Raw genomic sequence first — 15,536 nt, 5'->3', positions numbered from 1 at the left:
GGAAAGAGGTGTACAAGTTTCTAAGAAAGACTGTAGTAGAGGGAGTAATAAATACTGTATGTCCTATTATTTCAGTTTCAACTGGGAAAGTTTCACTTAATTATTCATCTTTCCCCAACTGAACTAGTTTCTTCTGGAAGCAATATTTTGAGAATGTGAATGAGGTAAAATAAGCTGTTCATATCTTGGACCAAAACTAAACTTGCCAAACGTTTTTGCAGTATGTCATCCAGGTATGCTGTTGTTGCTGTGGAGGAGACTATCTGGTAGTAGGAGATGACATAGTCCAATGTTTAGTAAAGAAGCAAAGGAATGAGATTGAAACCAAACGGAAGGTTACAAAATTGGTCAACCACCCCAATTTGTTTAAAGTGAAGGCATTTGCAAGGTACCAGTGAATGGGAATATAAAAATATTTGTTGGGCAGGTCAAGACTGATCACATATTCAATGCAATGCACAGACAGATGGGTTGATCTTGCAGTCTCCATCTTAAATTCTGAGGGACTAATAAATTTCAATTGCTCTGGTCAATGACCAGCCTGTGATAGAAGCCTTGGGAGTGTGTTTTTGTGACTACCTTCACCACCCACTGTAAAATCATAGCTCTATCTCCTGCAGAATGTCAACCTGCATTGGGTTGCTTGGAGACTCTGGCATTAAATGGGATAACAAAAGAGAGGGTGATGCTTGAATTAAATGTTCATCCCCTTTGAAATGTCTTTGGAGACTAACTCCATCCAAGTATGATGAAAGAGGAGCTGAGTGGTGCACACCAGAGGGCTGACAGCAAGTGGAAGGAATGGGTGTGTGTGTCTGTGTGTGTATATATGTGTGTGTGATTTGGATTTTTAACATACCTTTAACAATATTCAGTCATAATGCTAAGATGTCTGCAGTGAGGCAGTTTATAGTGATGTCTAGCACTGGGGCATCATGCCACAGACATGTGATATCATGTCTCACCCAGTCACATTATTGTGATACAAAGGCTGATCAATCTGAACACTAACCTCTTAATGCTGAGAGCCAAGTGAGGCAGCTGCTGGCATCATTTTTTATAAGTCTTTAGTGTGACTTGGCTGTGATTTGAACCTGTGACCTACTGCATCCAAGGCAGATGCTCCAACCACTTAGGCCACCAGAGTGGTAGGTTGGGGGAATGAAAAGTCACTGATGGCTAATGGGAGGCTTAGGGGATGAGAAACTTTGTCATCTTGGATGTAGCATTAAATACCTGTCTATCCTCTTTGTAGAAGAATGGTGAGGACTTATTAACTGCTGTTCTATCTTATCCTAATTCCAAACTCATTAACTCCATATAGTGGACATCAGAAAGTGATTTGTACCAGTATAGTGAAAATGTAGCAGGTAACTGAGCAAAAAGGCTCTAGAATTACTGTGATCATGAATTCCTTGCATGATATGTCCGCTAATTTTTGCAATTTTCAACAATTCAGGCAAAGTTTGGAAGGACAGATGCTTTTGTCATCTTCAGCATCCACTAATACCTTGACTTTACTTACTTACTTACTGCCCCATTAAGCTTCAAGCAGGTCATGGTTGGAAATCGTCCTCTGCCAAAAGATTGACGACTTTACTTACTTACTGCCCCATTAAGCTTCAAGCAGGTCATGGTTGGAAATCGTCCTCTGCCAAAAGATTGACTTTACTTACTTACTGCCCCATTAAGCTTCAAGCAGGTCATGGTTGGAAATCGTCCTCTGCCAAAAGATTGACTTTACTTACTTACTGCCCCATTAAGCTTCAAGCAGGTCATGGTTGGAAATCGTCCTCTGCCAAAAGATTGACGACTTTACTTACTTACTGCACCATTAAGCTTCAAGCAGGTCATGGTTGGAAATCGTCCTCTGCCAAAAGATTGACTTTACTTACTTACTGCCCCATTAAGCTTCAAGCAGGTCATGGTTGGAAATCGTCCTCTGCCAAAAGATTGACTTTACTTACTTACTGCCCCATTAAGCTTCAAGCACGTCATGGTTGGAAACTGTCCTCTGCCAAAAGATTGACTTTACTTACTTACTGCCCCATTAAGCTTCAAGCAGGTCATGGTTGGAAATCGTCCTCTGCCAAAAGATTGACGACTTTACTTACTTACTGCACCATTAAGCTTCAAGCAGGTCATGGTTGGAAATCGTCCTCTGCCAAAAGATTGACTTTACTTACTTACTGCCCCATTAAGCTTCAAGCAGGTCATGGTTGGAAATCGTCCTCTGCCAAAAGATTGACTTTACTTACTTACTGCCCCATTAAGCTTCAAGCACGTCATGGTTGGAAACTGTCCTCTGCCAAAAGATTGACTTTACTTACTTACTGCCCCATTAAGCTTCAAGCACGTCATGGTTGGAAATCGTCCTCTGCCAAAAGATTGACTTTACTTACTTACTGCCCCATTAAGCTTCAAGCACGTCATGGTTGGAAATCGTCCTCTGCCAAAAGATTGACTTTACTTACTTACTGCCCCATTAAGCTTCAAGCACGTCATGGTTGGAAATTGTCCTCTGCCAAAAGATTGACTTGACTTGCTTACTTACTGCTCCATCAAGCTTCAAGCATGTCATGGTTGGAAACTGTCCTCTGCCAAAAGATTGACTTGACTTGCTTACTTACTGCTCCATTAAGCTTCAAGCAGGTCATGGTTGGAAATTGTTGTCTGCCAAAAGATTGACTTGACTTGCTTACTTACTGCCCCATTAAGCTTCAAGCACGTCATGGTTGGAAACTGTCCTCTGCCAAAAGATTGACTTGACTTGCTTACTTACTGTTCCATTAAGCTTCAAGCACGTCATGGTTGGAAATTGTCCTCTGCCAAAAGATTGACTTGACTTGCTTACTTACTGCCTCATTAAGCTTCAAGCAGGTCATGGTTGGAAATCGTCCTCTGCCAAAAGACTGACTTTACTTACTTACTGCCCCATTAAGCTTCAAGCACGTCACGGTTGGAAATTGTCCTCTACCAAAAGATATGCAGTATTCTATGAAGGCTAGTGGTGTGGAAGGCTAGTGTGGAAGGCTAGTAAAGGCCAGTGGTGTGGAAGGCTGGTGTGGAAGGCTAGTAAAGGCCAGTGGTGTGGAAGGCTAGTGGTGTGGAAGGCTAGTAAAGGCCAGTGGTGTGGAAGGCTAGTGGTGTGGAAGAATGAGAGCTTTGGCAGTATCTCACTCTTTCATACATCAGCACTCCGCCCCATACAGTGGCATGGATAAGTCGCAGCTTTGGTACAGTTTGTGGATACCATACTGTGTTGATCTCCATACACAGCTCATACACCTTAATACAAGCATGGTGTGGATACCATACTGTGTTGATCTCCATACACAGTTCATACATCTTAATACAAGCTTGGTGTGGATACCATACTGTGTTGATCTCCATACACAGTTCATACTTCATACTTGGTGTGGGTACCATACTGTGCTGATCTCCATGCAAAGTACATACCTTGGAAAACATTTCTGACCTTGGATGTTGTTCCTGGTGCCTCCATCTTGCCATGACTTACAGGAGGTACTAAATGCAGAAAGATGATGGCATTCCTAAGGTGGCAAGATTCTATATATCACCTTAATTGCCGACTTGGAGCTAATTTCAGTTCTCTCCATAGCAGGATCAGAATAGTCCAGTAAATTAGTATCCTCACCCTCATATGAGGTGGAATGTTTCGAAAATTATTTTGATTTTCCTTTTAGGGCTCCAGAAGAATATTTGCCCAACTTACAGGTGCAAAAATTGTGTATTCTGTGTGAAATGTTTCCTTTGAAATTTTCTTTTCGAGTATCAAACTCCAACATCAACTCTATGTTGTCTCTTCAGTCAGAAAGAAGACATCTTTAATTGAACAAACTCAATAAAACATCACATATGTACATTTTTTGCTAACTTTCATAGATGCCAATGTGTTTCTACAGTGTACAATATTTTAAAGTCATGAAAAAAGTGACTTGAGGACAAAATACTAGCATTCTGTAAAAGCTCTTACCCTATCTGTAGTATTCAGACAATAAAGGGGCATAGTCTTACCAATCTATAATGTAATATTCAGACAATAAAGGGGCATAGTCTTACCAATCTATAATGTAATATTCAGACCATAAAGGGGCATAGACTTACCAATCTATAATGTAATATTCAGACAATAAAGGGATGACTTAGATGGCACAATGAGCAATGGGTATACCATCAGTTTTACCGACCTTATGGATCAACAAACAACATGCAGTAGGAAGTCTGTGTTATGCTTCACTTAACAACATTCATTACAAATCTTTAAAATATGACTACAAATGCATACCTGTGGATCCTTCATGTAGATTGAGGCTAGCTCGAAATGAGCAAATGCTGGTATATGATAGTCATCTTTCAAACCCTGATGCCTAGCAACAGACTCATCCAAACACTGAAAGTAAATTAGTTAACATTATTTAAAAGTTTCATTATTTCATACATTATGAAACATTCAGGCAATCAGTCATGTTCATGACAACACAGATCGATTCCCAGAATGCAAATGCAAAAGATAGCTGCTTCCATGGCAAGACATATGTGTTTAGTTGACAAATAAAGAATAATTATCTTTTACAGCGCCTAACACTGTGAGACTTGTGTTCCTTTGCAATAGGTCCAAAATCATCAATGAGAAAAGAGTCTATGTTAAGAAATTGATTTTGACAAATACATGCTAAAGTAAAGAGAATTTTAAGTTTCATAAAGGTTACCTAGAAAAGAGACCAAATTCTTGCATACTTGAACTACTTTTGATGTTTCTGATGTATCTGAATAAACACCCCATTGACACACCACTGATACTAAATGAACACCCCATTGACACACCACTGATACTAAATAAACACCCCATTGACACACCACTGATACTAAACGAACATCCCATTGACACACCACTGATACTAAATGAACACTCCATTGACATACCACTGATACTAAATGAACACCCCATTGACAGTAACATGTTTCCTTGGAAAGAAAACAACTTTTATGTTGCCTCAAAGAATGTGTTTTCTCAGATGACTATTTTACGTCATGTTGCTTTTCATGACAAATCTTTAGGAACTCTCACAACACATTTTTATGTGATGACATTTTTTCCCCTGGAAAATGCTGAGTTTTGTAAAAGTACTGGTTTAATGACAAAAATCCTCCCACCCAATGTTTAATAGTTACATTAATATCCATGCTTAAAAAGACTGTGGTAAAGGACTCTTTAAACTACAGCTCAACCTCTTCTTTCAACCAACCCACTAATTTTAGACAACCTCTCAAACAAGAACCAGATTGTTCCACTCCCATCAATTCAGTACAACAGCCAATTCATTTCCTGAAAGCAAAGCACCTATAAAATAAGGCCATTCTTTCTTAATTAACAATGAACTTACTTGGGTTTCACTGCGATTCCAGTACCATATGTACTAGTATATAATGCCCACCAAACTGAAAACAGTACAGATCTAAATCTGCCATTACATACTGGGCTGGTATATTAGTGTCCATGCTGTCTATTCTACCTATGATTTAAGAGAAGTGTAGACCATGATCTGCCAGCTGATCACATTTAGGTCTATGATGCACAGACCCTGATCTGTATAGGCCTTCATCTGCCATTCGAGCAGATCTGGGTCTATGCTGTATTGACCTTATTTTCTGCAGACCCTGATCTTTACAGATCTATCAGTCCACTGTGACAGCAGATCTAGGTGTAAGCTGTGTACACTTTCATCTGTGTAGACCCAAATCATACAGACCATTATCTGCCAGCCTAGTAGATCTGGGTCTATGCTGTGTACACATTGATCTGTGTCGACCCAAATCAGTCTAGACCATTCTCTGTCAGCCTAGCAGATCTTGGCCTATGATGTAAAGACCTTGATTTGTGTAGACTCTGATCTACCAATCCAATGAAAGCAGATCTGGATCTATGCTGGTCATAGTTAGGTGTGACTTGCAGAAAGATGAATAAGGAAAAACAAACCTGTATAGCCATCTGTATCTCTCCTAGCTCTTTAAAGATGGAGCCTTCTAATAAACATTTCAAATGGAAGACCTTGGGATCTGTTTGCATGTCACAAACTGCAAGGTAAACATAACATTTCAAATTCAGACATGATTTTGGTCTTCCATAAAGAAAAGCTGAACAAATTGTGGGCAGGGGGGGGTCCTTCCCCGATTCAGGGGCCCGGGGGGGGGGGGGGGGGCTGAAGGCCAATGGCCGAAAACGCAATTTACATTCATTAAAAACTTCTCTGGGTGCAATTTATGATCACAAAATAAACCAAAATAATCGTTTGAAAAACTAATAAACTTACCAAAAATGTTCAACTTTACTTCAATAATTTTACAATATTTATAGTCACATGAATTTGTTCTCCAATACTATTGATGCTGAAGTTATTTCATGTCCATGTCAGTGTTCACATCGTAAAAAAGTCACATTAATTTCTCAATTTTTGCAGCAAATATGCTTATCTCTTTTCATAACAAATCTGTAAAAAAAACCACCCAACTATATACAAATAATCCCACTCACTTGTCTCTTTTTTTCCAATGGACACAACCTGTTGATATGCCAGTCAAGCTCTTTTGTGGCTTTGGCAAAGATTTCTTTAGCCTTCCTTTTTGTCACCACTGACTTTTTTGGCTCAATGTGTAAATGTTTCTTTTCCTTCTCAATGAGAGCCTTTTTTCTTTCAAGCTGGTGCTTCTATTGGCGACATGCAGTGCACATAACCTGACAGAGGGCTACATCTGTTCTCTCATGCAAGAAATCTTTCTTCTTAAAGTAATTAAATGCACTTTTTCCAGATGCCTTCTGAGCTTTGATTTTTCCATATGCAGCTTATTTTGTAGGTGCTGTTCCAAACTCTACCAACCGTGATTACCGTAATTCAGATCTTTCTTGCAGAGGTCACAAATTGCCAGTTCTCTAGCATTCAGTTTTCTTATACACTGACCAACTAAGTTTCTGTCAACTTTTTGCTCCAGCCGTTCCCATTTCCATACATTTTTTAAACCTTTATCTAAATGTTTCATGTCATGCTCTCTCTCAACAACTCAGGATGCCATGTTTTACATGCATGCTTCTTCTTTCCATTGCCATCAGTTTCCATTACACGATGATTCAATTAATGAATTTAAAAGTTTGACGAATCAGAATACTTTTTACAAGAGTCGTGTGCTAACTAATATATGGAACGAATAATTTACAAGGGTCATTGCGGCATCGGACCAGACAGACTGTTTTTAAAAAACTGGTTTGGAGATGATAAAAAATCGGACTATATCAAGAAAAATCTGATTCAAGTCAGGAAAAAAGCAGAATTTCTCTTTAAAACAGAGAAAAATCATGTCTGCAAATTGCGTGTAAAATAGGTGAAATTACATGCAAGAGTATTTCAAATCAATCAATTCAATTTATTCAGTTAACCCATCAATTAATCAATCCTAACCATCATAATCAAACAAAATTATTTTTGGTCTGAATCATTAATGTTAATTAAATGGCAATGAAAAACTGATTACTTCTGTACCTGCATGGATCTGAAAACTTAATCGCTGATTAAAAAATCTTACCATCAAGATATGGCCGCAGTTCTTCAAGAGTACACGTGGGAAGAGCATGCCACAGAAAAATCAATTCAAGTGTCAGAAGACGACAATATTCCTGAGTTGGAGGCTTCTTCTTCATTTTCTCAGTCTGTAATATGTATCATGATACCAAATTTGTTTGAACAAAATATAATTCTTTGATAATACTTACATAATCGCAATACATTTGGAATACATCCACTACCTCACAAATCCAGCCCTTCCAAGATAATATGAGTCCCTTGAAGGGACTGATTCTCTACAGGGTGAAAAGAATTTCCAGGAATTAAAGATATGAATATTTTTCTTTTTAAATGCTGTGTGTTGAAACTCTCTCCAATATACTTCAGTGATAAAAAGATTTTCAAATTAACTGTTGTGGTGGACAGGGTGATGTCAGATTGGTACCATTTTATCATTAAGACTGACTAGGTATCATAAGAAAACTGTGTGACAACCCTACGTTGATTTAACCATCCATTTGAGAGTAGAAATAACAATATTTTCAAGATAGCCACAATGGTGTCCATATTTAGGGTCAAGCAGAGATCATAAAAAGTTTTTCTGAGAAAACCCTATGACCATCTGTTCAGGAGTAGTGACATGATTTTCAAGATGGCTGCCATGGTGGCCATATTGGATGTCAGCTTGGCAGCATTTTTATTTAGGACCATCTAGACATCACAAGAAATCTTTTAGTCAAAACCCAAGTTGATACTGCAGATGGCTGCTGTATTGTCCATACTGGATATGTGTGCAGCACCATTTTCATCTAGGGACCAACAAGCAGATAAGTGATAACATACTTGTGCTAATGGACAGACAGATGTCTAATGATGGACAACAGACCAGACCATAAGCTCTTTAGGTCACCAGACTGACTTGTTTTCGATGCAGAAATGATAAAAAGCTTATATAATTGATTTGGTAGATATCAGACAAAGGCAAATTTTCACTGCCACAAATCACGTCGAAGTAGAGTAATCTACAACATTACAAAGCTGCTGAATGACCTGGCAGGACAATCCATTGATCTGCAAGTAAAGTTCCCACCAGGGGAAATTAAATCCTTTGGGATAAATGATGATCAAAGCTAGAGAACATTAACTCTGACTTCTATCCCATGGCTTGGATGATGTCAGTTAGGGAGCAGTTGCAATCAAAAGCAAGTCTAGTGATGGTTCTGCACAGATATGCACAAGAACTTCATCAATTCATGGGTTATTCCTTACAAGATGGGGCAGACAACCCACTGAATCCAGAAAGACAGAAACTGAGATGAAATAGAGTCCCCTCTTTGAGAAGCTGGACCAAGCAAAATCTCCCTCTTTTGAAAGGCCCATTTCACTGTGGAACACCTTAGAGCCATTAACAGCCCCTGTCCTTGGGGTGAAGAGTTAAAGGAAGATAGAGGTTTAAAGACAAAAATCTGGATCCTGATGATCCTGTTCTTGGCAGTGAAAGCTGTGGCTGTCAAAAGTAGGGACAATCATGGCAGAACTGCTGATAATTCAGATCAACTAACATGGAAAGTTATATGATTGATCCTAACTGCTGTAGTCTGAATGGCTAGGAAGCATGTCTGTACAAGGTCTTAGACAACGAAACTCCAGAAAATGATTCAAAAAGTACCTTATTCAACCACGTCAGAAACCATTTCAGACAAAAGAACAAAGTCTTTTGTGAGGTAAGTTAAAGTTAGCAAGACAGTCAGAAGTCTTTTGTTCTGACTTTTTCTTTTTTTTTTGTCAACATGAGACTGAAACTGTGAAATGGTAACCCTTGGTTGTGACATTTTCTCTAACAGTCAAAGCTGGAAGTTAGCTTATCTGTGGTACTAAGGTTTTGACATTTATGCAAGGCTTCTGATAATGCACAAATGTATCTCAGTCGCAATACAATTAAAAATGACACATTAAAACCCCAAAGGACGCAATAAACATTATAAACATTGCTGACCAAGTCGATTTCCAGCTTACAGCCAGAATCTGTTGGCACCGATGAGTTTGTGTTCAAAAGTACCCCTCACGAAAGGCCAACGCAACAAGCATATTAGTGCAATAATATAAAATTTACCCCTCACAAGCGGCCGCATTTTATTTTAATATGTATCCAGAACCAGTATTTTATTCATAACATGTGTTAAGTAATCTGATTTCTGTTTCCTGATGTCAGGTTTTCGTTACTGAAAGAAGTGTTGACATGTACATGTACATGTACCACTAAGGTTAATATTATATCATTTACGCCACATTTATTCCATAAAGCTGAGAAAGACTCAAATTTTAATCCATACAAAAGGAAAAGTACATGTAATCCAATTATCCTTACTGCTGTGTTATCATAAGATATCCGGTTTAGTCACTCTGATAATTGTTAAGATTACAATTATTGAACAGTAGTAACAGCTGAGAAGTGGCAGCATCGATGTACAATACACAAGTCAGCAGGAAAATGGTTTGATAGCCTTTATGGCTTCCCTTAGTAAGATGTTGAGCTTGTTCACTTTGATAATTAGTGGCTATTACTACTGACAATAATTGTCAAAATTATAAATCATAACGGCCGCAAGGTCAAATCTGCTTGATGTTAATGGTACATATCGAAGCCGTTTTGGCTTCTCTCACTTAGTGTAAAGAAATGTATAAAACAATTGGGTACCAGACTGCAACTAATGAATCACGTGACAAGATAACTTCCTTTAAAAACACACGGCAATTTGTTTAGATGCATAAAAAATTGTTTTATCAGTATTGTAGTTGGCAACATGAATAACTTACTGCTAAAAGATCAACATGTCATTGAGGAAAAGAAAAATTCTCAGTTTAGAAGAGAAAGTAATTCAACTGAACGAGAGGTGGGGGGGTAGAGGATCCTTGCAGAAAACTAATGTTGGAAAGACTCAGATAAACAATATCGTGAAAGCTAAGTAAACAATTCTGCAGAAGTGGGAAGGTGAAATGGACAGAGAAAGGAGGATTGTTTGAGCCAGGAGATGTTTGTATCCTGATTTGAATGACAAGAAAAAGCAACAATTTTGTCAGCTGAATTGGGATATGACGACTTTGCCGCAAGTAACGGATGGTTGCACGATTTCAAGTGCGACACAATATTAAGTGTTCTGTCCTTAGTGGAGAATCAGCTGATGTTAATAATGAAGTTGTCGAAGACTGGAGCAAAAGACTAAATGATATATGCAGGGGATATGATAGCAAGGATATTTTTAATTGTGACGAGACTGGTTTGTGAGACTTTTACCAACAAAGTGACAGATGATGTGATCTGTAACATAATTATAAAGACAGTTTTAAAACTATATCAATGGTTATTCATAACATTCTTTTGAAAATGATGAAACAGTTTGTTTTACATTTATTTCATAACATGCATGTGATATTTTAATGAAAACATTAAATGTTTTAGAATTAAATGTACTTGTGACTTTTTTCATATGTATTTACTATTCGCATTTGTCATCCCCCTCTAGAAAGGCCACTTCCCTGCTGCAATAGGGGTGGCCTTATAAGAGGGGGACTACTGTATAGTTAGAAGATAAACTCTACAATAATAAATATTACTATCATTTGTTGCTTTCACATCAAGACTTAGACAAAATGCTGTTTGCAAATTAGATAAGTATTGGGTGGGTGTGTTTAACACATACATGCCAGCCATTATGCTTTTCAATACGCCTTTTATAAATTACGTTTAATGTTCTCCAGTATATGTATTAATCTGTTTTGGTAAATTAAAAATTTGTGATTATCATTTTTAGTATCATCTCTTTAATTCCACTCGTATAAATTTGTGAATCAGCTTTAAAAACATCACTGCTGCTTAAGACTTTTCCTTGTTTTCTATTGATAGCAACTGTCTATGACACATTTTATTTCCAAGAAAATAGACAGATCTCATCAATTTGAACTTAACCTAAATCATTCATTCTATTCTAAATAAAATTTGGTGGCAGACCAGTCTATGTTTTTTTATTTATAGAAAATAGCACCAAATTATAAGCAAGACTCTTTACAGTGTAACTTGTGGATGTTATATGATGGAAAATGTTAGAGCAGATGGATATTTGCAAACTTCAAAACATGTCAGATCAGAAAAAAGGACAAATTAAAACCGTTTTACAAACTTTAAAAGAAGAATATGAGAGCATCATAAGACAGCACTCGATATTGAGCACATGAATGCTCATTGAAAAATTTAAAATTTAATTCATGATCATCCAGTTCTGTAATTAAGATGCCTTGCCTGATATTTTTGTTTTGGAGGGCGCGATGTATTCCTGTCTAAATAATGGCACTGTGTGGTATGTTCCCAAGTCGGCTGATGGGATATCAATTTTAATACATGAATATTTAAAGAATTAAAATTAATTAAAACTGACAAGGTTTGGTGTCTCTTTATTCATGGCATTATAATGGACATCAATTTTATCCACTTCATGCATGCCCAACATGCTTCTGAGAGGGAACTGAAACTTTTGCTGGTGGAACTCTTGTTTATAATGATGTCTAGCACTGGGGCATCATGCTGCAGACATGCTTAGCATCAAGCAAGCAACTGCTAGAACCATTTCAAAAAGTCTTTGGTATGACTTGGCTGGATTCAAACCGTTGTCCTTCCACAGCTGAGGCAGATGCTCCTCACAATCCAAGGGGAGGCCACTCTTGACTTTGCACCTTGGCAAGCTGACAATTTTTTTGCACCTTTGTTGCTGAACAACTCAAAAGATGTGATGTCATTCTTAGATAGGATTTACAAGGAGTACTCCCAATGTATTATGATCAAGTAACATATCTGCATAAGAAACTTATTTTCACTAAACAGTACTTTTAATATAAAATAAATTACCTGTCTATTTTATATGAAGTATTTTTTTAATAGGGAGGATCTTACCTGGGTGATTATTTCAAATGAAATTAATGAAAAAAGGGGTAATTCTGTGAACCTTGGCAAGTTAAAGACTGAATGGAGTTTTAAACACTTTATTTGACTTTAGCACAAATCTAATTATTTTATTTATCACATTACCAAATAGTATAATCAAATTACTAGGAAATACAATATGCCTCTGCTATATACAAACTTATCATGTAATTTGTAATTTTATGTGGTCTTTTTATTATTATATGTGTGTTATAGGGAAACTTATTATATGGATTAATCTACATTACACCATACGTATTTCCTAAAAAGTCTGCCTATCTATCATGTGTTTGAAAATTTACATAAAGAATTTGTTACAGCTGCCATACGTTTTTTTTCTGACTTATAAAGATACAGTACAATATTAAACTAGATAATGTTTCCATTTCAGAGACCTATAAAAAAAAAACTTCCTACAGCAAAAGAAATGCAAGTTCATTGCACCCTTTACTCAGCAGTGTCTACACAATATTGTCTATATCACGATGATTTTGTTGTTGTTGTTGTAGGGTTTAACGCCATTTTTCAGCACATGATAGGCTATACATGGCAGCCAGTATTAATGGTGGAGGAAGAACCTGGGAAAAACCCTGGAAAGAACCACCGACCCACAAGAAGTTACTGGCAAGCTTTCTCATATACCCACATTGGCTGAATTCAAGACTCGAACCTACGCAGACAGAGGTGAGATGGCAGTGATCTGTCTATATCAGGATGAGGAAACAGCAAGCTAAGCTCTCCTTTCCCAATTAAGAAGCACACATTTATGAGAAATGGCAGTTCACCAGGAAGTTAAACTGGACATTCTGTTTTATAATAAGTCACTCAAAGCCACCATACTAATGGCAATTCTGAAATAGACTGCTGGGAGAATTTTATTTCAAGTCCCAAACAATTTTCTAAAATATAAACAATAAATGGAGGAAGATCTTTTTCCTCCTTTCTTACCTTTCTTAAGCAGAATGGATGAGGAATTACAATTAGGACTAGCTTTGTCTTACCCTGTTTGAACAATAGGCTTCAATCTGATTGTTTTTCTTCTTCAATAAGCCTGGAACTTCCTTGAAAATGTCATAAGCTCCCTTTACATCTCCCATACTGCCCAGACATACTGTAATATAAACAAGAACAAGGCAATACAAGACAATGTGGTAATACAAGTAAAGGAAAATTTAAGAAAAACCACAATCTGAAGCAAAGTACCTTTTCCAACCCTAATTTGTCCAATACATCCCTGCATCCTGGCTACTTGCCCTAATTTAACCAATACATCCCTGCATCCTGGCTACTTGCCCTAATTTAACCAATACATTCCTACATCCTGGCTATTTACCCTAATTTAATCAATACATCCCTACATCCTGGCTACTTACCCTAATTTAACCAAGACATCCCTACATCCTGGCTACTTACCCTAATTTAACCAATACATCCCCACATCCTGGCTACTTACCCTAATTTAATCAATACATGTCTACATCCTGGCTACTTGCCCTAATTTAACCAATACATCCCCACATCCTGGCTACTTACCCTAATTTAATCAATACATGTCTACATCCTGGCTACTTACCCTAAATTAACCAATAAATCCCTACATCCTGGCTACTTACCCTAATTTAATCAATACATGTCTACATCCTGGCTACTTACCCTAATTTAATCAATACATGTCTACATCCTGGCTACTTACCCTAAATTAACCAATACATCCCTACATCCTGGCTACTTACCCTAATTTAACCAATACATCCCTACATCCTGGCTACTTACCCTAATTTATCCAATACATCCCTACATCCTGGCTACTTACCCTAATTCAGCCAATACATCCCTACATCCTGGCTACTTACCCTAATTTAACCAATGCATCCCTACATCCTTGCAACTTACTCTAATTTAACCAATATACATCCCTACATCCTGACTACTTACCCTAATTTAACCAATATACATCCCTACATCCTGGCTACTTACCCTAAATGAATCAATACATCCCTACATCCTGGCTACTTACCCTAATTTAACCAAGGCATCCCTACATCCTGGCTACTTACCCTAATTTAACCAATACATCCCTACATCCTGGCTACTTATCCCAATTTAACCAATACATCCCTACATCCTGGATACTTACCCTAATTTAACCAATGCATCCCTACGTCCTTGCAACTTACTCTAATTTAACCAATATACATCCCTACATCCTGGCTACTTACCCTAATTTAATCAAGACATCCCTACATCCTGGATACTTACCGTAATTTAACCAATATATCCCTACATCCTGGCTACTTATCCTAATTTAACCAATACATCCCTACATCCTGGATACTTACCCTAATTTAACCAATACATGCCTACATCCTGGCTACTTACCCTAATTTAACCAATATATCCCTACATCCTGGCTACTTACCCTAATTTATCCAATACATCCCTACATCCTGGATACTTATCCTAATTTAACCAATACATCCCTACATCCTGGCTACTTATCCTAATTTAACCAATACATCCCTACATCCTGGCTACTTACCCTAATTTAACCAATACATGCCTACATCCTGGCTACTTACCCTAAATTAACCAATACATCCCTACATCCTGGCTACTTACCCTAATTTAACCAATACATGCCTACATCCTGGCTACTTACCCTAATTTATCCAATACATCCCCACATCCTGGCTACTTAAGTTGGATAAAAATTTATACCAAATAAACACAGTCAATTTTATACAAAGGGTTTACGTCTCCTCTAAAATAATGCAGAAACTAGGTGAAATGCAATGGCAGAAAAATGGTTCTCAAATATTTTTGGATCGTTATAATGATGATAATCATCACCAATATCATCAAAAAGCATAGTAAGCATCAATGTGGTCATTATCATTTTTTCCTCCTCAAGGTAAACAAAAGGTATAATTATGCTAAACCCATTTCTTGGCTGATATGCAAAAGTTCAAGTCAATAAGAGAGCC

The 15,536-nt window shown here is 37.5% G+C and overlaps 1 protein-coding gene across 1 annotated transcript in view; it reads right to left on the bottom strand.

The window, feature by feature from the left end:
* Positions 1 to 15,536, bottom strand: part of LOC149784439 (tetratricopeptide repeat protein 39C-like) — a 108,807-nt gene that overhangs the window by 35,513 nt on the left and 57,758 nt on the right. Inside the window, exons 9-12 of the mRNA XM_089932510.1 lie at positions 13,554 to 13,663; positions 7,600 to 7,723; positions 6,002 to 6,099; positions 4,310 to 4,414 (exon numbers count right to left, since the gene is read on the bottom strand). Of these exons, the coding sequence (XP_089788636.1) occupies positions 4,310 to 4,414; positions 6,002 to 6,099; positions 7,600 to 7,723; positions 13,554 to 13,663 (437 nt within the window). The remainder of the gene's footprint in view (positions 1 to 4,309; positions 4,415 to 6,001; positions 6,100 to 7,599; positions 7,724 to 13,553; positions 13,664 to 15,536) is intronic.

The sequence above is a fragment of the Sinohyriopsis cumingii genome, chromosome 14, assembly GCF_028554795.1.
Source record: "Sinohyriopsis cumingii isolate HCF-2022 chromosome 14, ASM2855479v2, whole genome shotgun sequence".
In the NCBI taxonomy this organism is placed as follows: Eukaryota; Metazoa; Mollusca; class Bivalvia; order Unionida; family Unionidae; genus Sinohyriopsis; species Sinohyriopsis cumingii.
This window is presented reverse-complemented; position numbering and strand designations above follow the sequence as displayed.